The sequence below is a fragment of the Carica papaya genome, chromosome 7 (assembly GCF_054855325.1).
Source record: "Carica papaya isolate Zhongbai chromosome 7, ASM5485532v1, whole genome shotgun sequence".
NCBI classification, from domain to species: Eukaryota; Viridiplantae; Streptophyta; class Magnoliopsida; order Brassicales; family Caricaceae; genus Carica; species Carica papaya.
The window spans coordinates 27,829,461-27,852,536 of record NC_142315.1 but is presented as its reverse complement, the minus strand read 5'-3'; the positions used below and the strand labels follow the sequence as shown (position 1 = coordinate 27,852,536).

General features: G+C 32.8%; 1 protein-coding gene across 1 annotated transcript; it reads left to right on the top strand.

Annotated features, from left to right (window-relative positions):
- Nucleotides 1-11,796: 11,796 nt before the first annotated feature.
- Nucleotides 11,797-22,648, top strand: LOC110812720 (protein argonaute PNH1-like). Its single transcript, XM_088207382.1, has 24 exons — nt 11,797-12,063; nt 13,143-13,291; nt 17,195-17,557; nt 17,638-17,849; nt 17,944-18,090; nt 18,193-18,326; nt 18,425-18,534; nt 18,623-18,729; nt 18,816-18,954; nt 19,052-19,168; nt 19,391-19,498; nt 19,597-19,668; nt 19,762-19,884; nt 19,998-20,157; nt 20,383-20,504; nt 20,581-20,718; nt 20,800-20,942; nt 21,032-21,094; nt 21,180-21,243; nt 21,339-21,474; nt 21,580-21,653; nt 21,737-21,831; nt 22,039-22,070; nt 22,299-22,648. Exons 3-24 carry the CDS (start codon nt 17,219-17,221, stop codon nt 22,454-22,456), a joined length of 2,793 nt encoding a protein of 930 aa, XP_088063508.1. The 5' UTR covers nt 11,797-12,063; nt 13,143-13,291; nt 17,195-17,218; the 3' UTR covers nt 22,457-22,648.
- The last annotated feature ends 428 nt before the right edge of the window (nt 22,649-23,076 follow it).

The window sequence follows — 23,076 nt, the reverse complement described above, 5'->3', positions numbered from 1 at the left end:
ATTTCATTACTAGAAAAAAATAGTTTTTAAGATCGTGTGTCGATTCAAAAGTATTTAGCGCAAGACGTAATCAGATCTTTCGCGATAAATGCAGGTACGCTTCCGTTTATTTTTTTTCATTAATTCGGTACGAGATTACATGTTTAAATTTATAGAATCTCGAATGATTTGAAAAAGTTCTGTAATATTTTAAATACCGATTAATTTAAATAAAATAATTAAGAAAAAAATAAATTATATTATTGAATTGATATAAATATTTATAATGTAAAATATATACAGAAGCAAACAAAATTTAAATTAAAAATTTTAAAAAAGGAAAACGTAAGCAAACAAAATTTAAATTAAAAATTTTAAAAAAGGAAAATGTAAGTAATCTGGTTTTGGGATGTTGCTGTCTCTTCCATCGGGTAATGATTACCAGTTAAGATCTCTTCACCATTTTCTTATCTCATCGTAATTGACAGCAAAAGGAATGTCTGCAAATTATAGGGTTTGTTTGGTTTTTTTTTTTTTTTCTTTTCAGAAAAACAAAAAAGGAAAGTAAATTTCAAAAGGTGTTAATGATGTTTTGAATTGTTGGTTTCCTGTTCCCATCACGTTCAAATGTGCTTCTTTCTAATTATGACAAATATAATGTATCTAACATATACATACATACACACACACACATAATTTGCTCCAATCATTAATATGAATAATGGTGTTTTCTGCAAAAAGGGTAATTCGTTAATTATGATTTTATAATATAATATATGAAAACCCATTAATATAATCATGAATTATACAAGTTAATCAGAAGATTAGAATGAATTAAACTAAGGAATTGAATAGAAATTAATTAGAAATAATTAAATTAATTTGGTGGGTTTGCTTTTCTTCAGAGTATTCAAGAGAGAGAAAAAAATCTTCATTGGGGGAGGTGAGTTTAATATGTCAGGATGCAGAGAATCTTTGTTTTGAGTCATTCATCTCTCTGCCATGTAAAAGATTATGAAGAAGAAAAGAGTTAGACGACAATGAAAATTTTTCCTGATCAGATTTCAACAATATCATCACCAGCTCTTGCAGTCAAATTTCAAAAGTAAGTTTTGCTTAAGTTCCAATCGTTAGATGTACTGCATCAGTGCTGTATATATACATAAACTACAAATATATATATATATATGTAACCCAGCTCTGCATAAAGTGAAATGAGTTTTCCAACTTTAGCGGCTATTGTCTATGGAAATAGGAACCTAAGTATCAAATTCCATTGTCGCCTTATACCAAAATGCTTTCCTATATGAGTAGATCCCAATCTAATATCTTGTCCCATATATATATATATATATATATATATATATATATAGACTCTTATGATTTATGTTCTAACCATTCTATACCGTTTGATCAATTATAAATTTTTGTTTGTAACAGTTCATAAATTTAAAGAAAATAAAATCATAAATTAAATTCAAAAATAAAATAATAAAATTAAGATTTACATTTCTTACACAATAATTTAAAATACCTAATAAGATTACAGGAATAACTCTTATAAAAGAACAAACAAAAAATTAAAAAATAAATGAAAAGTAAACAATTAGATATCCTATGACAACATTTACTAGTCTTTGAAGGGAGTCTGGGTGGTGAACTACTCACAACCCACTTGTTGATCGAAATTTAGATCTTAGTTCTCTTGATCTGAAATATTTATGAAAGAGTAAATTACACTATCTCAGTAAGAATATCACACTATTTACCGTAACGAAATTTTCAAAAACCGATCTATAAAGGTAGCAACACACACAACATCATAATTTCATATTCAATTAGCCAAAACAACAATTTTTTATTTTTATCTGCCTACTGGTATCCATGGGGATCCATAGGGATGTCCCCATTACGCGTGAACCATTATTTAACATTACCAACTAACCGGCCGTCCACATACGTCATACAGTATGAGCGCAAAAAATATCATATCTCAATATCTCGTTCGGTATGAGGATAAAACGGGCCGCTCTCATATCATATCCAATATGAGTGCCAAAATACCAATTCTCGATACCCCGTCCAGTATGAGGCAACGTTCACAGTAGGATTTCATATGTACCCGATCCGTCCCCCATCTCCCAGGATATCCCGTAAGGCTATCATTCATTCATTCATTCACTTAATCAAGTAATTCTTGTTTATATTTAATTTTCAGTTTCACAATTTAACTGTAAATTACGCAAGACAAGCAATGCATGCATCAAGGAAACACAACTGAATCATCTTACTAACTCTAGTGTATTATTATGCATTTAAAACTGTAAGATCAATCAATCAGTTAAAACATGACAAATAGTAATAAATAATCGGTTCCTCGCTCCATTAGTAACCTATAATTAATTATCGAAGTTTCTAAATTACGCAAAATATTGTATTATTTATAATTAGACTTCAATTCCATAACAGGGAATAAAGTGAGATATTTTTATCGAATCGGTGTCTGAAACACTAAATTTCCTACTGCGCTTACTGGTGGTCCCCGAGTTTTTTGAATTTTTCTGCGGAAATTAAAACACGTTTCACGTACCTCGAAATACCTTAAAAAATCAAAAATCGGTGTCAAAAATATTTTCTGGCCAATTTCAAAATTTTTTCACAACGGCACAACTGTGCTCCGACAACGGCACTACCGCCCGCGGTGGCAATTTGCCTTAGATTAGCCGTTTTCAGCCGATTTTATACTTATTCCTACGAGAAAACACGTTAGGGGGACTCGGTTGGCCAAAAAATATCAAAAAATAAAAACTTACCGGCGGCAGAATTTTTTGGTGTGGCGGCCCGCCGACTCACCTTTGCGGTTGTGTGTTTTTCTTCAATCAACCTGTAGAAAATAGAACGGTGAATACAATGATAAAAAAATTGCACAAAACGGGAATCAGGAACGGACTCATCGAAGACGAGTTTAATATGTCAGGATGCAGCGAATCTTTGTTTTAATTCATTCATCTCTCTGCCATGTAAAAGATTATGAAGAAGAAAAGAGTTAGACGACAATGAAAATTTTTTCTAATCAGATTTCAACAATATCATCACCAGCTCTTGCAGTCAAATTTCAAAAAGTTTTGCTTAAGTTCCAATCGTTAGATGTACTACATCAGTACTGTATATATACATAAACTACAAATATACACGTGTATATATATATGTAACCCAACTGTTTAAATCTACATAAAGTGAAATGAGTTTTCCAACTTTAGCAGATATTGTCTATGGAAATAGGAACCTAAGTATCATTTCCATTGTCGCCTTATACCAAAATGCTTTCCTGTATGCGTCGATTCTAATCTAATATCTTATCTGATTATATATATATATGTATATATAAATATACAGACTCTTATTATTTATGTTCTAACCATTCTATACTATAAATCAATTATATCTTTTTGTTTGTGTTTTGTTTTTGGGCCACTTGGTCAAACATAATATCCAAAAATACTATTTTGTGACAGCTGCTTTTAGAGTTACATATATAAATCAAATAGAGTAAATTAAATTTAGGACTTGTAGGAGTTATTGTATTTTAAAAAAAAATTAATTTTGTCTCGTAACCAGGGTCACCATGTGCATAAACATTCGTATTAAACTTGAACCATTTCATATGAGAAATATTATAACTCATTCAAGAATATATAACAGGGTCATTTATAGTAACTTAGCAGTGATGTAATCAATCATCATGGAACTCAAGTGCTATATTGATGATATGAGAGCTAGTGAGAACAAAAGCAAATGAATAATATTTTTAAAAACAACTTCATCCTATTTTTCAATAGAATCCAAGCCACGATGGGAAAGACCAACTTTTAGCTAGCAATAACGTATAAATTCACATTTGTCATAAAGTTTAATTTGATCCATTTGTCATAAGGAATAGAAATAAAAAATTATTAGTAAATGGCTTACAAATAAATCATTCAATACATAGATCATAAAAGGACAATCTTTAGTGACATGGTGTAACACCCACAATTTTTTTTTTTGATTAAACAAATGATAAATATAATTTATTTATTTTGTTTTATTTTATTTGAGGTAAAAATGAAATAAAATAAATGTAGGATTAAATTGAAAATAATTTTGGGGAAAAAATAGAGAAAACTTGGGTTCTGAAGATATTTTTGAAAGAAAAATCAGAATATATGGGCTAAAATATAATTTTGAAAAATTTCGCCACGTCAGACGTCTGGTCAGCAGTCCTGACCAACCAGGACGCACCAAGTGGCAGAGATGCTGACGCGGGAGGCCACATGGGCGATCCGCATGCCCGCGATCGAACAACTGAGATCTGTTTCCGCGCGCACGGACGGCCTGGATGTGCTCCCTCCCAAACGCGATCAAACAATAAGATTCATACGCGATCAAATGGCACAAAGTGAATCGCAATGGACGTCACAAATTAGATCGCAATGAACGGTCTAGATTCACTACCTATTTAATCGCGATCGGACGGTTCAGATCAAATACAATGGACTGCCTAAATCAAAAGTGAATGGATATAAATAACTTCCATCCGCACCAAACCCTAACCCTAATCGCCAGAACCCCTTACTAGAGAAGATGACCTAGCTGCCTAGGAGCCGATCGCCGCCACCCACCGTCGCCTTGGAAACCTTTCCGACTGCCAAAAAAGGTAAAAACTTTTCTTTTTGCACGAAATTCAATTTTAAGCTCATCTATGGCCAAATCGAAGTAAAAATACCGGCCAATTGGTCGAAAAGTACCGGTAAAGCCCGGTGGTGGCGCTGCTGCAGGGAATTTCACAAAACCACTTTATGATACCCTTTTTGATTCCCATTTCGCATAATTTTTCCACAGTTGTGATATCCATTTTCTTCTCTACAAGTTGACCGAAATAAAACACCCAACTACAACGTGAGCTGGAGGAGCCGTCACACTGAAGAGCCCCGTCGCATGTGAGTTTTTGTTTTTCATATTTTTCGGCCAATTGAGGCCCTTTAACATGTTTTCTCATAGACATCGATGCAAAATCGGCTGAATTCGATTGAAAACAGCTGACCCATGACGGACCGCCGCCGCGTACAGCAGCACCGTCGCCGGAGCACGACGGAGCTGCTGTGTCAGAATTCTAAAATTGGTCGAGTGGGCTCTGAGACTGATTTTGGGTTTATTTAGAGCATTTGTAGGTACTATTAGCGCGTTTCAGTTCCCGGAGAAAAATTCAGGGAACCCAGGGATCACCCGTAGGCGCAGTAAACAGTTTAGCTTTTCGGGTGTTAAATCGAGTAAGGATTCCTCACCCTATGCTCTATCATATAACTAAAGTTTAAATAAAAAATAATATAGTATTTTGTGCGATTTTAGCAAACATGCGTAATTAATTATGGATTACTAATGGAGGCAGAACCAAAAAGTATCTACTACTGTTGTTGATTATTTTTATAGTTTACCTGTATGATGGTATCTTATTTATTTATTTTATGGCTTAGAACGCATGTATGGTTTATTTTACGTGTTTACTGCTGAATCGAAAAAAATGAAGTTTAAATGGTAAAGAAATTGTGTGATTAAATGATTAGATGAAATGACAGTCTTACTGGATATCCAGGGAGATGGTGGACGGACCGGGTACATAGGGAACCCTACCGTGAACGTTGTCTCATACCAGATGGGGTATGGAGACTTGATAATTTGGCGTTCATAGCGAACGGGGTATGGGGACGACCCATAATTGAGAGTGATAAATGAAAGGGTTCATATGTAGCGGGGGCATCCCTATGAACCTCCATAGATACCAGTAGGCTGGTGAAAAAAGTGGTAGTTATTGTTGGGTTTATTGATAATGGATATGGATTTATAATATGCACTATGATGGCTGATTACGCATGAAATATTGGTCTATATGATATTATTGTTCTTACAGATTGTTTTCATAAATTTTACTATAATAAGTAAACGAGAAATGATTTTATGATTGATAAATGAATTTGCTAAATTTAATGCTTCATTAGTAGTTTTCGATTTTATACCAACCTTTACTTCTGTATCAATAATATAGTGTGATATCCTTACTGGTATAATGTAGTTCATCCTTTATTTACCTATTTCAGATCAAGAGGACCAGGTTCCAGAATCCGGTCCGCAAGAAGATTGTGAGTAGATGCTAGATATTTTTTATTTTCTGTTTGTTTCCTTATTTCTTGTGTTTCTTTTAAAGAATGAATTCTGTAACGCTGTTTAATACTTTTGAGTTATTGTGTAAGGAATATAAACTTTAATCTTTTATTTTGCTTCCGCACTTAAGTTATTATCTATTTCCTTTTGAATTTTTTGGGTCGTTACACATGGACATTCTCCTCCCTCTCCATATGACATCTCTGGTAATAGTCATTATTTTTAAAGTGTTCTTGTTGTATGTCAGTATTAGTAAGAACTCAATTAGATGCAAAGATCCAATGAAATAACAAATCCTCTTAGGAACAAAAAGCTTTCGGATATCCTTCAATAAGGGATTATATCTAACCTGCATGGGACACAAAAGATTATCATAGGTGATCTTCACAGTGAATATGGACAATCTTTATATATATGGTTTTAGATTAGAAAATCTATTCCATTTCTACAAACCATCCAAATTCAAATAGGAAACAACTTTACGATCAAGTCGATCGTTGAGATGGAGGCTTAGATTTGAAAGATAAGAGGTTTATCCTCAACTCAAGTATTTTTTTAGAAATTAATGCTTTACCATTGCCCACGCGCTACTGAGGTCCTCTTTGAGGACTTTAATTCATCATAGAATATTTTTTCAAGTGAAAGATCCTTGAACAGGAGAGTCATCAGCTTCATAGATGGTCCTATTAGGAAAATATTTCATGTGGAGGAACTAAATCCAAAGGTCATTGAGTTCAGTGAGGAGTTGTCAAGCCAACTTAATTTAAAGAACTCTATTTTGGTTATTTATATTGTAATGCCCTAATCCACAATTCTCCTTAGATTTACAAATAGTAGACCAGTTTATAAAGGTGGATTTTTTGGTTGAAGTGGTAAAGTCTTAAATGAAATCCCTAATCAGTTAGTCAATGTGGGTAGAGATTAACCTATGAAAGAGAGCAATTAGCATCGAATATGAGGGAACATATTTGAGAATGGAGTTGGCTAGTATGGTGTAGCCTAACATATTAAAATAGTGGATCTGCCAACTGGCTAAACGAATCTGGACCATATCGATAATTTTCTTATAAATAAGGCGAGTCATAAAAGAGTGCAAGAGAAGAATGCTTAAATATTTGCCAAGATTGGAGGTCCTGGGGATAGTACTAATCTCGAAAAAAAAAAGGTCTTAGTTAAGTCACGATTGACATCCTTTGAGAAAAAGATATGAGATTTTGCAAGCTCATCGAGGACCACTACATCACATCTTAAGAGGCCTCAGTTACCTAGTACTAATATTTATCTGTATCATTCATAATTTACTGTCCAATTCATATGATATCCATTATGTTAAGTATTTTTCAATTTTTTATTACTTCATAGTACGTTATCATCAAATATTCAAAATATAGTCAAATACCACTTAACATTTAATAGCTAAATTGATATGCAAATTCGGTGATCCACTTAATTTTGCTAGCTAGTTTGAGGTGTAAGTTTAATAACTTGAATATATACTTTGAGTTTATGGTTGAAAACTCAAAAAATATAAAATCAAACTTAAATTTTATTAATTTTGACTAAATAATTCAGCATAGAATATGAAATATATAATTAATATATTTACTAACTATTACATATACACTCAGACCGAAATCTATTGTTTACCAAGAGTCTCTTATTTTCTTGACTTCTCTACTTTATTAAGATAGTTGTATTTTTTTATTGATCAATGAAATTCACAATTCTTCACTTTAAAAAAAAATCTAAAGTTAAAATTTGTAGTGAAGTAAGTATATACATATAACTATATTGATACATGTATATATGGTAAATTAATTTTTAGTGATATATTTAGTCTGCCTTTGAATTCGTTGTAACTTATGTAACGACCCTGGAAATCCAAAAAGAAATATATAATAATTTAAGTGCGGAAGTGAAATAAAATGCTAAGGTTTACATCCCTTACACAATAACTTAAAAGTACTAAACAAATATTACGGAATGAATTCTCTGAAAGGAATACGAGAAATAAGAAAAGTAATGGAAAATAGAAAGTATCTAGCATCTACTCGCAATCTTCCTGCGGATTGGGCTCTAGAACCAGGTACTCTTGATCTGAAATGGTTAAATAAAGGGTGAACTATATTAACTCAGTAAGGATATCACACTATATCACATGCACAGAAGCAAAGGTTAGTATAAAACAAAACAACTAATGGAGCACTAAATTTTGTAAATTTGTTTATTAATCATAAAATCATTTACCGTTCACTTACCATAGTGAAATTTATCAAAACAACCTGTAGAGAAAATAATACCATACAGATCATAATTTTATGAATAATCAGCAATATAAAATATATCATAGATTCATATCCATTAACAATAAACCAAATCATAACCGTTTCTCATTTCACTAACCTACTAGTATCCATCGGGGTTCATAGGGATGCCCCTGCTACACGTGAACCCTTTCCTTTAACAATCTCAATTACAGGACCGTTCTCATACCCCGTTCGGTACGAGCGCCAAATTATCAAGTCTCTATACGCCGTCTGGTATAAAAAAACATTCACGATAGGGTTTCCCATGTACTTGTTCCGTCCACCATCTCTTAAGATATCTAGTAAGGCTGTCATTCCATCTATTTATTTGATCACACCCATTTTCTGTTTTCCTTTAATCTTCATTACCAAATCAAACATAATCACATAAACACATGAACATGCATCCAGTAATACAATCATGTCTCAATCCCAAATCAAACAATGGTCCGGTAAGGCAATACTACATGCATTTAAACTATAAAATAGGTAAATCAGATACTATCATACTTTCACACTGTAAAATAAATAAACAGAGAACAATGTCCAGTTCAGACTCCATTAGCAATCCATAATTAGTTATGCACATCTATTTAATTTGTATAAAATACCATATTATTATTTATTTAAACTTCAATTCTATGATAGGGAATATGTGAGGGTTCCTTACTCGATTTTAACACCGAAAACCTAAACGATTTACTACACCTACAGGCGGTCCCTAGGTTCCCTAAATTTTTCTTTGGAAACTGAAACACGCTTGTAGTACCTACAAATGTTTCAAAAAAAAACCCAAAATCAGTCCAGGGCCCGCTCGACCAATTTCAAAAATCCGGCACGGCAGCTCTGCCGTGCTCCGGCGATGGCGTCGCCACTCGTGGCGGCGGTCCGTCTTGGGTCGGCCGTTTTTGACCGAATTCGGCCAATTTTATATCGATTTCTGCGAGTACACACGCTAAAAGGTCTCAGTGGGCCGAAAAAAATACGAAAAACCAAAACTCACCGGCGGCAGGGCTCTCCGGTGCGGCGTCTCCTCCGGCTCACGTTGCGGTTGGGTGTTTCGTTTCGATCAACCTGTAGAGAAGAAAACAGTGATCGCAACGGTTGAAAAATTACGCGAAACAAGAATCAGGAAGGGCCTCATCGAAGGCGGTTTGTCGAATTAGTAGTTTTTCGGTCAATTGGCCAGTTCTTTTACTCTGATTTGGGCGTGGGTGGGTTTAAAATTGAATTTCGTGCAAATTTTTTTTTTTTTACTTTTTTTGGCAGTCGGAAAGGGTTCCGGTGCGGCGGCGGGTGGTGGCGGTCGGCTCCCGGGCGGCTGGGTTGTCTTCTTCGACGAAGGGTTCTGGCGACTAGGGTTAGGATTTGGGTGCGAATGAGGTTATTTATAAGCATCCGCTTTGGATCTGAGCCGTCCATCGCGTTTGATCTGGACCATCCGATCGCGATTAAATAGGGAGTGAATCTAGGCCATTAATCGCAATTCAATCTGAACAATCCGTGCGCGATTCACTCTGAGTCGTCCGTGCGCACAGGAACGGATATCAGCCGTTCGATCGCGCACACGCGGATCACTCACGTGGCTCTCCCCGCGTGGCCTCCGGTGTTAACGCTTCTGCCACTTGGCGCATCTTGGTTGGTCGGGGCTGCTGACTGGGCGTCACGTGGTGCAATTTTTTTAAATTACGTTTTAACCCTCGGTTTCCGATTTTTCTTTTAAAAATACTCTTCGAACCCAATTTTTCACCAATTTTTTTAAAATTTTTTTTCAATTTAATCCTTAATAAAACAAAATATAATATAATACAATAAATAAAATAAATAAATAATTATATTTATTAACAAAAAAAATTTTTAAAAAAAGGTTTTGGTGGGTGTTACAACTTATATTATAAATTTTTAAATTATTGTTAAAGTAATTTCTCATTAAATGTAATTTTTGAAAAAAAAAATTTATTTAATGTTTGATAGAAATGATTACAAAAACTGTTGTTATTTTTTTTTAAAAAAAATATAAGTATTTTATTTTATTAAATTAAATATTTTAAAATTTGAACTGCAAATTTTTAATTAAAAATTATTTTTTGAAAATTATACATTATAATTTTCAAATTAAATCTATTAAACAAAAAATAATTTAATTTATATATATGTATATATATCTAACTAAAGTCGCCCCAGACCATCACCTTAATAAATTTTCTGGAAAGTTCCCAATCTCTCTCCTCTCTATAAATATGTATGTATACATAACTGGAAAGCACTTAGGTATATACACTTTATTAGCATCAATCTTTAATATATATATATATATATATATATTCTTTATATGTCCATGTTTGATTTGAGAGTTCAGACCAAAATCCCTATCCACTTGATGAAACCCTGTTTTGAAATTTTACTTTTTTTTTTGGGACCCCATATTATTGTGTTCTTTAAATTATTGACTTCCATTGAAAAGGTGACGAAATTCAGCCTTGGCTTTTGATTTTGTTTAACTCAACATAAAAGTAGTCAACTGCCTTTTCCTTTTTTTTTTGGTCTTATATATATACACACACACATATATATGGTAAATTATAATGTTTAATTAAATCCATAATTTTATACATATTTAATACTTTATTATTAACTGAATTAATTTTTATTTATAGTGTCCGAATTGATTTTAGAATAAAAATATATATATATATACACTTTAAAGTTTATATAAAAGTTTAATAATTAATAAATACAAAATGGTTCTAGCTAAAATTATATACTCTTAGATATTTTTGTGTCTATAATATATATTAACGTAATTATGTTATACGTCCGAAATAACAGGAAGGTAGGTTTATGATAGATTTTATCGAATTTAAATCCGATTCGGTAAAAAAATGCTTTGAAGATCATCCCAAACCTAACATAAGATTTTATTAAGAAAAAATTGTGAATTAAATTGTAACAAAATAACATGAAATATCAAATTCTGATTAGTATAAAAACTAATTTAATGAGTTATAATTTTAGTTTTATGTTACCATATATATATATGTGTGTGTGTGTGTGTATTATATAGAAAGATGAAGTTTGTGATGGAAATAAAGGCAATTACAGTCAGTGAAGCTCCAAAAATATGAGATTTATACGATACTAAAAATAATTAAAAAATTAAACGAGAAGAACCAGTCTTAATTGTGTGGTTAAATTAATTATTATTTAATTATTAGTTAGCCGTCAACAATATATATATATATATACATGCAACAATATATATACATATATATAAATGAAAAGTTGAAAACCTCGTATCCAGTGCCTTCTTCATGTGGCCACCTTTATTTAAAGCCACAAAAGTCTCTTTCCTTCTCAACCATCTCCGATCACTTTCTTCTCTCTTGCCGGAATCCTCTAAACTCCGGTCGGTCATCACATCTTCCATCGTTCAATTATATATATATACATGCATCAGATCATCTTCATCATCAACCCAAAGAAAAAATAAATTAGAAAAAAGAGAAGAAACCAGCTTGGAAACGCACTGAAAGCTTAGCAGAGAGTCGTCAATCAAAACCCTCTTTTTTTTCTGATCAGAGTATGGAATCTCTCTCACTTACTCCCCATTCAGCTTTATTGTTCTTCTTTACTTATAAAAATATATAAATTAATTCGCATTTTTAATTTTTTAATTTCATATTCTTCTCTTCTTGGTTTCTTTGAAACCCAGAAACTTTTTTTTTTTTAAATATATAAATATGAATTGCACGCTTTGATTCTTAAAAGCAAACTCCAAAGCCTCTCCTTTTTCTTTATTTATCTCGTTTAAAGCCTCTTTCTTCTTAAAAGGCAGTGAGTGTTTTTCTCTCTCTTTATGGATAGAAAAGCTGATCGAAAATGGTTATTTATTTAAATAAATAATACAAAACAAAAGTATATATAACCATTCCCGAAGATACCGACTCTCCATGTTCATCTTATATATATTTATATTAGATATAAGTATACATCCATCCAAAGGCTTTTAATATTCTTGGTATATACATATATAATATTCCTTCTGATCCCGTCCAAGAAAATAAAGACATTCTTTTGCTTTTTCTTCATGATCTTCAAGGTAATATATCAATATTCTTCTTCTTATCTGGACTTTGTTTTCTTTCGTCGAAACTCCATAGCTTGCTGCATGTACTCTTGTTTTGGTAATTCTGGTGACTACACATTTCTTTTTGCTGCTTGATGTATTTTTCAAGCTCTGAACATGGAGATTCTTTGTTTATTTTTTTCATTAAAGCATTTTAGTTAAAAATTCTTCATCATATCACAAGCAGTTTTCACTTCTGATATATGTAGTACCCAAAATTTCTAGATCTTTTCACCTGTAATTGATCCTCGTACCTTGCACCTTTAGCTAGCTCCATCTCTGTTCAGAAATTAAAGAACCAACCTAGAAATTAGACCAGGCAGATACCCATAAATTAACACTAACCAAACAGATCTTCTGCAACTGATAAGTGAATCTTTTAGCCGCAGATCTGGCCTATGAAAATAAAGGAGACGTGTAGGATTATAGTTTCCTAATTAGTGTAGGTATAGCCGCAGTTTTTTGCTGCATGCGCATATCTATACTACTTTTTTTTCTTTCTGGGTGGTGCATTAAATTGAGTTGTGGTGCAGAGTGTGGGAGTTTCCAGTTGATGGAGAAGAAGAGAGAAGGAAGATAATCAAGAGGCAGAAGACATTAAAGACTGAAGACAGAGTTTTAAATGCGATAACAGATAATTATTAAGAAGAAAAAGAAGAAGATCGTAAGGTGAAGCAAAAAGGTTGGTAGGGTTCTTGCTGTCTCTGGGAGTTTAATAACTGTGAGTATGTTTGATTGCAGAGATTTTGGAGATTAGAAATGAATGTTGATTGTCGTTTCTATTGATGGGGTTTACTTTTCTCATGATTACTGTCTGGGGTGTAGGGTTTTGTCCTTTGGTGTTTAAATCTCAGCCATATATGTATATGGTGGGTGCAGAAGAGAATTACTGATATTCCTTTTTCCTGTTTACACTATCACACGTGATGGGTTTTGAATGGATAGATATGACTCTATATACACACACACACAAACACGTACATACACACACACACACACACACACACACACACACACACACTCAAACACACAAACAAGTTCTCTTTTCTTAGTCAAGCTTAGTCTTATGCTTTAAGCTTTTTAACTACATAATCATTCTTTTTTCTTTTAAATTTTATTTGGTATATATTTTATTAATTATTTTGCATATATATATATGTATATAGCCATGATAACATAGATTTATATTGAGTGAGATAGGTATATGTATTCAAGTAAGGAGTGAATTATCTCTTACAGAGCCAAAAACTTGATTATTTTTCTTTTCATCTTTTTTCTCATATTGTAGTCTTTAATAGAATTCAATAGTGAAAATTAGGGTTTCTAAAAATGTTGTGTGGCCAATTTTAGTTATGTAATATGTACACATGCACACACACACACACACACATTATACACATGCATACACACACATTTACATATACAACATGTTGGTTATCTTAACTCAAAACTTAAAAATAATTGTATATATTTATTTATAATTAAACTGTATATCTCCTGTATATATAATATAATGCATATATAGGAAAATATAATAATAATTATCAGTACCTCTAGACATAAATAGGTACCATAAATTCGTCCGACCTAAACTCTCTATATTGAACAACTATACGTTTTCAAATAATTTTTCATTATTTTATATGCTTATTGATCTTTTGGCATGCAAATAAAGAAAATCCCCCATATGCCCTTGTAAACTTTTCGTACTGATATCTGTGTACTGTCTGTGTGTATATATATATATATATATATATATATATTTGTTTTGCTGTGTTTTGCCGGTTGTGAATCTTGGAATAAACAATACAGTTCATAGTAATTCTCACCCAAAACGTATTCATCAGTTCTTTTCTTGCACTGCTTAATTCAGACAGCTTGGACTTTTCTTGTTCTCTATCGTTCTTTGTTTTTGTTTCTGGTTTCTCACTCTGGATCATTTACATACTCTCTCTCTCTCTCTCTCTCTCTCTGTTTTTCTCTCTTCTTAAATTTCTTAACAATAATTCCAAAAGTGTTTGACTTACCCAGGGAAAAAAAAAAAAGGAACAAAAATAATAATAAAATGGGTTGATCTCTTTTGGGGTGAAGAGAAGAACCCTAATCAAGATCTGAATTGGACCACCACCACCATTTTTGATGGTCCAAAAAGAAGCCAGTAGTGCTAGGGAGAAAATGACCCATCACCTGATTGTTCCTCGTGTGTTGTAACAATCCCATGGTCAATAAACCCTTTTGCATTTTACTTTAAACCCTCAAAGAATCAAATACACTTCCTGTCAACTCACAACTGACAAATGCAGAAACCAGATAAGAAGAAGACGAAGAAGAACGAGTAGAAGAAGAAAGAAACACAGCTCAATACAACTAAGTGTCTCTCTCTCCCTCAAAGAATCAAAAAGCACAAGAATTTTCCTAATTGTTTTCAAAATACATTAAAAATAACAAATGGGTCTGATCTAATCTAAATCTAAATCTAATCCTAATCTAAGTAAACTAATGAAGGGTAGGTTCCATTAATTTGCTACTGTTGGGTCTAATCTAATTATTGTGAGTGAGTATAAACTGTGTATTGTGAATAGTAGTGGGAGAGGGGGGGTTGGGGTTTTATGTTTTGTCACCATTAGGTAGGGCTTTGGGATGAGTTAAAGCTTCTTTTTATGCTCCCTGAAAAAGGCCCTTCTCTACTTGCCTATCGATCTTACAACCTGTCCTGCACACTCATTCCAGGCCACTACCAATCTTACCTTTTATTTTTCAATTAATTCTATAGGCAAAAACAATTAAGTTAGTTTGTTTAAATTATTTCTGCCTCTGTAATTTTAGAAATTTATTAATTAATTTAGTTTCTTTATTTTACTAATTCTTGTCATTATTAATATATATATTGACTTATAACATTTTTCGATTAGTATAATTAAATGCTATATAAATTTCACATAATATTTAATATAATACTTTAAAAATTTTATATATAAATTGATTTAGATCGATCTATAAATTAAAAAAAAAAAATATTCAAATTCCTAAACCCTAATTTTCCCAAATTACCACCATTCTTCGTCTTTAACATAATCCGAGCCGCTAGAGATCTTTTGTTGATATAGTTTGATTTTAAAAGTATTTTATATATTTTTTGAAAAATATTTTGAAAGAAACTATATTACTTTATCTATATATTATAGTTTATAATTCTATTGATAATAAATTCTCATTTTAGTATAATGTTTTTTGATCTTTTACGTAGATGTAAGTATTTCTATTGAATTACCTTAAATTATATATATATATTTTATTTTTAAACATTAATTTGTGCAATTTTGTGTATATTAAATATTTATTTTCTTTGCGCATTTCTTACTTTTTGGAAGTTATTTTTTCACCATAGATTTAAAGCCATTAAATCCAATCTTTGTTTTACGAGCCTCAGAAAAAATTTTCTCCAAATATTCCTGCTCGCATCTTCATCATCGTCATTGTCATCGTCATCAGCGCGTTCGTCATGATCATTGGGCGAATATTCCTGATCTTCCTCCACGACCTTCCTTTTCCCTTTACGTTTTACTTGAATCTCGAGAAGAATCAATTAAAGCAGAGGCCATTTTGGTGAAGACCCAGAATCTCCATTCTCGATCTGAACTCTGCAATTCCCGGAAGTCTCTGTTTCTCGCACTCCGTCATTAATTCTTAAAACTTAAAAACCAAGATTAGTATTATTATTGGTTTAATTTCCAGACGAGCAGACTTCATTAGCAGAAGAAAGTAGTATTGAGACATGATCAGATAATAAATACCCATCAGATAGAAAGCTACATTTCATAGATGTTTGTGGAGAAAATGTGGTAGATTTTAAATAAATTTCATAGATGTATAATAATTTGTTATGCTATATATATATATATATCTATCCAGTGATTATATTTATCAATTATATAATTTTACAAAAGGACTGCCGGATCGTTATATGTTATATATAAGACCAATTAGTATATCATCTTGGGTACTGTGATGATCTAAAGATAACTGCTTGGCTTTTATATCATCTTCTTGGATTTTCAGTTTTCTTCTTTTAATAAAAACCCTTTCTCTGCAAAATTTTCTTGGCAATTCTCTTTAACATATATACCTACATACATATATATATATATAATTGTTCTGGACCTTTTGAATCTCTGTTGCATGTTTTCCATGTCTTTCTTTTTTTTTTTCCTCATCTTTTCAGAGAATATGCAGCGTTGAAAGGTAAGATAAAAACACTGTCAAGATTTGATGCCTTACATTAATACGATCTGATTCTTCTTTCTTGCTTACTTTTTGACTTGTTGCTATTGCAGTGTAATCTCCTCTTCCTACCCTAAAAGATTCTCAGATAAAACCCCGAACGTAGATGCTTAGCTAGTCTTTATATGTGTGTGTGTGTGTGTATATATATATATATGGGTATATCTAATATATGTTATATCACATTGTCATGTCTCTTCTTTTGGGTGCAATCTTATTCAAGTAATTTCTTCTCTCTTCAATGATCATATAGTCCTTTTCTTTCAAGAATTTTCTCTCTTAATTTTTCTTTTTCCTTGTATAGAAATCAAAGTTTGTACATTGCAAAATGAGAGACCCAGATCAGGAGAACCGTTTGGTATCTAGGGAAAATCTAGACAGCTCCAAGAATCAGAATAAATCATCCCAAATATCACCAAAAATCAACGTTGAAAACTTTGAAGAAGCAAAGAAGAAGACGGTAAATAACGGAAGAAGAAGACGCCATAACAAGAGTAATCATAAAGCTCTGAAGCTTGATTCTAATTCTGTGTTGTCTCCTCCTGCTCCATGCAAAGGCCTTGTGTTCCATAAACGACCTGGTTATGGCCAGTTAGGAACTAAATGCGTGGTCAAAGCTAACCATTTTCTTGCTCAGATGTCAATCTCCGACTTGTTTCATTACAGTGTAAGTATTGCTTAATCAAGTAGTGGATTGCAATTAAGAGTTTTCATTAAATGTTAATTAAGTTCTTTTTCTTTGTGTAGGTTCAAATAAACCCAGAAGTCACTTCTCGTAAATTGGGAAAAGCTATAATGACCCAGTTGGTGAAAGTTCATAGAGACAATGAACTGGGAATGAGGCTGCCTGTTTATGATGGAGGAAGAAATCTTTATACTGCTGGATTTTTACCTTTTACCTCTAAAGAGTTTACTGTAAAACTGGTTGACGAAGATGAGGGAACGGGCAATATTACCAGGTAAATTTATTAACCACTGCTATATTTATGTTACAGAAAGTAAATGTTATAGATTTTTTGGAACTAAAACAAAATTTTTGTTGGATTATTTTAGGGAAAGAGAATTTAAAGTAACAATCAAGTTCGTTGCTGTTGCTAGTATGGTGAAATTACAAGAACTTCTTTCAGGAAAACAAGTTGATAACCCTCAAGAAGCCATTAATGTTATTGATATTGTGTTGAGGGAACTGGCAGCTCAGAGGTGCTTTCTTTTTCTTTTTAATCTTGAGGATCTATAACGATTTATATATCTCTTAGGCAACTCTACTTATAATTATATACTTACGAATGTTGATGTAAATAGGTATATATCAGTTGGGAGATTCCTCTATTCTCCTGAGCTCAAGAAGCCGCAACAGCTGGGCGGAGGACTGGAGTCATGGCGCGGATTTTACCAGAGTATACGGCCTACCCAGATGGGATTATCATTGAATATTGGTAAAATCTCTTAACCAATTTATATTTATTTTTATATATTCAAGAAAATTCTACGGTGATTCTGCTTAAACTTTGCAATTTTTGCCCTACTGTTCCAGACATGTCAACGACAGCATTCATTGAACCTCTTCCGGTTATTGAATTTGTTGCCAAATTACTGGGTAAAGACGTGTATTCGAGGCCGTTATCTGACGCAGATAGAGTTAAGGTATCAAAGAATTGGCTAAAATGGTGGATCATGGATAACACTTTTGGGATTTGGGGCCAATTTCATGTGTGTGCTCAATACTCTGCAGGTGAAGAAAGCTCTTAGAGGTGTAAAGGTTGAAGTAACACATAGAAGACATGTTCGAAGAAAATACCGGATTTCTGGGCTGACATCTCAGCCAACAAGGGAGCTAATGTATATATAATCTTGTAATTTTCAGCTTTTGAATTTGTGATAAGTACTGCATTTTCTAACATTCTTTGATTTGTTTTCTTCAACAGTTTCCCTCTTGATGAGCACATGAACATGAAATCAGTTGTTGAGTATTTCCATGAAATGTATGGTTATACCATTCAATATGCCCATTTACCTTGCCTTCAAGTTGGAAATCCAAGAAAAATCAACTATTTGCCAATGGAGGTGATTAGTAAGCTCTGCTAGGTTGTATGCAGCAATATGAGTGTCAAGAATCCAAATCTTGTTAAGCTTTCTTTTTTTTTTTTCAAAAACTTTTCAGGCTTGCAAGATAGTCGAGGGACAGAGATACACAAAAGGGCTGAATGAGAAGCAAATTACTTCACTTCTAAAAGTTTCATGTCAAAGGCCTTGTGAACAAGAAACTGATATTTTACAGGTATGCTTCTCCCAGCATTTCTTAAGTCTCTCAGATAAAAATGTACGTGAACTTGTACCCCATAAGCTCGAGGATCAAAACCTGGTGCTGATGACATAAACAATGTATTAACAAATTGTCTTCCTGATTTACTTGATGTGTAATGTGCATGTTACAAGAGTTATAAAACCGACTGGTTTAGCCTGAAAGTGGAACTGATAAGGAAATCTGAAAATTCTTCAGACAATTCGCCAAAATGCATACGATCAAGATCCATATGCAAAGGAGTTTGGGATCAATATAGACAGCAAGCTCGCATCAATCGAGGCTCGGGTTCTTCCACCTCCATGGGTAATCTTCAAAATCGTTGAGCTCCACTGACGACTTCATTGATGTTTTCTTGTTATTTTTATCTAATTGTTCTGGTTCCTAATTCTTCTACAAAATAGCTCAAGTACAATGACGATGGAAAGGAGAAAGAACATTTGCCACAAGTTGGTCAGTGGAATATGATGAACAAGGTTTATCAAATCAACGAAGTTAAAATTTTCAAATCTTTTTTAACCGCAAATTAGCATTTCAGGGATGAAAATTCTTGTTCCCTTAAATTGCAGAAAGTGATAAATGGAAGCAGTGTAGGATACTGGGCCTGCATCAACTTCTCACGAAGTGTCCAAGAGAGCACTGCCAATGGTTTCTGTCAACAATTGGTTCAAATGTGCCAAATCTCTGGCATGGTAAACTTTTGAAACCTATTTCGGATTACTTGCATATCATATTTCAGTATTACAATGTAATGATTCTTGAATTGATATATATAATTTGATGGGATTGAGTTGTTCGTATACAGGAATTCAACCAGGATCCTGTTATTCCCATATATTCAGCAAGGCCAGATCAGGTTAAGAAAGCACTAAAATACGTATATCATGCAGCTTCAAACAAGCTTGAAGGGAAAGAATTGGAATTACTGATTGCTATTCTTCCAGACAATAATGGTTCTTTGTATGGTATATTATTGATTCTTTCTAGTTATTTGTCCTTTTGGCTTGTTTTTTCTCGGTTTATTGGATGCAGGCTCGTACGCCTTGAGGCTACATGATCAAAATTCAAATATTAGAATTACAATACTACGTGAAATAATAGAAGTTCAAATGTTAGAATTGTAATACTATGTGAAATAATAGAAGTGAAGAATTAGTCCGAAAACTTAAGCTTATCTGCATTGATTTCAGGTGATTTGAAACGAATTTGTGAAACAGATCTCGGGTTGATTTCTCAGTGCTGTCTCACAAAACATGTTTTCAAGATTAGCAGACAGTATCTAGCAAACCTGTCACTTAAAATCAACGTCAAGGTCTGCAGATTATCAAGGTTCCATAACTTTTTAGATAATAAAGGATTCCTCTCATTTCATTTTTCTTGTTGTTCAGATGGGAGGAAGAAACACCGTGCTTTTAGATGCTTTAAGCTGGAGAATTCCATTGGTCAGTGACATTCCAACAATTATTTTCGGAGCTGATGTAACTCATCCGGAGACAGGAGAGGACTCGAATCCATCAATTGCTGCTGTATGGATTTATTCATGTATATTAAAAGTCTACTTAGCCTTTGTGTCAACCATTATGATTTAATTACTTGGTTTTTTTCAGGTTGTAGCGTCCCAAGACTGGCCGGAGGTTACGAAATATGCAGGATTGGTATGTGCTCAGCCTCATCGACAAGAACTTATTCAAGATTTATACAAAACTTGGCAGGATCCTCAAGGAGGCACAGTTAGTGGAGGGATGATTAGGTCTGTTTTCTTTGTATTCAACGAGGAATTCTCGATTATAAGTAAAAGAATTACGAAATACTAATAATCGTTACCGACTGCTGCTGCAGGGAGCTTTTACTTTCATTCAAGAAAGCCACAGGACAAAAACCACTTAGGATTATATTTTACCGGTTTGCTAGCCACGAAACTCAACCTTCGTTTCTTCAATCAAGCTTTTTTGCTCCAAGCATTGAATGTTGCCTGTTATTCTTGCAGGGATGGTGTAAGTGAAGGACAATTCTACCAGGTTTTGCTTTTTGAACTTGATGCCATTCGCAAGGTAGGATAAAACTCTCAGACACATTCCTCATTTTCATTATATTAACTATGTTAGTACTTGAAGCATTATCTATTTATTTATCTATCTATCTTTAGGCTTGCGCGTCACTAGAACCCGGTTATCAACCTCCGGTAACATTTGTTATAGTCCAAAAGCGCCACCATACTAGACTCTTTGCAAGCAATCACAACGACAGAAGTCGTACTGACAAGAGTGGGAATATATTGCCAGGTAATCACTTAATTTTTTTGGCTACATTGGTTTCTTGTGGAAAAAGACAATCCGACATCGTAGTCATATAAATCGAAAATTGATTGTGAATTTTCCAAATTGCAGGCACGGTTGTGGACTCTAAGATTTGCCATCCAACTGAGTTTGACTTCTATCTATGCAGCCATGCAGGAATTCAGGTAAACTATACATATAATCATATATATCTTGTTTTTGTTCTCTTTGCAAAAATTTATTTAAATGGGAATTTGCCAATTGATAGGGAACAAGTAGACCTGCTCATTATCATGTTCTGTGGGATGAGAACAATTTTACTGCTGATGAGATTCAGACTCTGACAAACAATCTCTGCTATACGTAAGAAGTTTCGTTTTTGTCAATTTTACATTATACGTGAAAATTCCCATGTTCAATGATCGAACCATTTAGTTTTATAAATTTGCAAAAAGAATCGAGCCACATTAGTGTAAAAATAAATAGCTCGAGCTCTTTTTAACCATTTAAAACTTATGCAAAAAATCAATTTCATTCCATCATTTAACAGTTGTCTTCCTCTATTTTTAGGTATGCTAGATGCACTCGATCGGTATCAGTAGGTAAGTTCATCCCTTCTTTACAGCAACTTTTTATTCTCTCCATCAAATTCAGTAAAGAAAATTTACTTTTTGTTCGAACCGATTAAATGAAGCAGAAACCAGGTAAGCAAGATTAAAATTAATGCAATTCTGATTAATGGGTCAAGAGTAGGTTAAGCTATAATTGATGCAGAAGGATTATGATATTTAGTTTGTCAAGAGGTATATGAACATTTTGAATGATTGCAGTGCCTCCTGCATATTATGCTCATTTAGCGGCTTATCGAGCTCGATTCTACATGGAACCAGATGCACCGGATAATGCTAAAACACGATGCTCCCGCCCAGGTGTCCGTCCCTTGCCGGCATTGAAGGAGAAAGTGAAGAATGTGATGTTCTACTGCTAAAAACAGGAAGAGATGCAAGTTCTCCATGTTTGTAACTAGAATGTAGAAAATTTTGAGAACACCACTGATTTAACAGGCTCTTTCTGATTTTATATAGAAGAATAGTTGAATGTAGAGTTTTAGATTAATCAGCGTGATTAGATTAATTAGCATGATTAGATTAATTAGCATGATTAGATTTTCTCCTCCAGATATTCAAGTGACCCATAAAATTTTATAACTAATACAAGTGCATTATGGGTTCATATATAAAGAATTAATTTTTTTTTTAAATTCATGTGTATTTATTTGACTTTATTAACAAAATCATATAAAATTATTTTTTTTTAAAAATTACTAAAAGCAATTTTTAATAATTAATTTAGGTGTTAATTATTTTATATAATTTTATAAATATGTGCATATTTCATTTATTTTCTTTTCTTTATTTCATTTGAAATTAATAAACCAAAGTAATTTTTCCTTTCAGAAAAGGGTGAGATTAAATTTATATTATGAATAAAGTATACTTATTTTATATTCAATTAGACATTAATTTAAAATTTATAGTCTTTATCAAACATTAAAAACTATATAATATACAATATTATAGCTCAAAATTTGTTCTTTTCAAGCTTGCC

What these genes read in the sequence shown, in the direction of transcription:
- LOC110812720 (XM_088207382.1), top strand. Translation starts at nt 17,219, where the DNA reads ATGAGAGACCCAGATCAGGAGAACCGTTTGGTATCTAGGGAAAATCTA. An exon ending in GGAACGGGCAATATTACCAG is followed by an intron (nt 17,850 to 17,943) that starts GTAAATTTATTA and finishes GGATTATTTTAG; the next exon opens with GGAAAGAGAATTTAAAGTAA. An exon ending in GGGATTATCATTGAATATTG is followed by an intron (nt 18,327 to 18,424) that starts GTAAAATCTCTT and finishes CTACTGTTCCAG; the next exon opens with ACATGTCAACGACAGCATTC.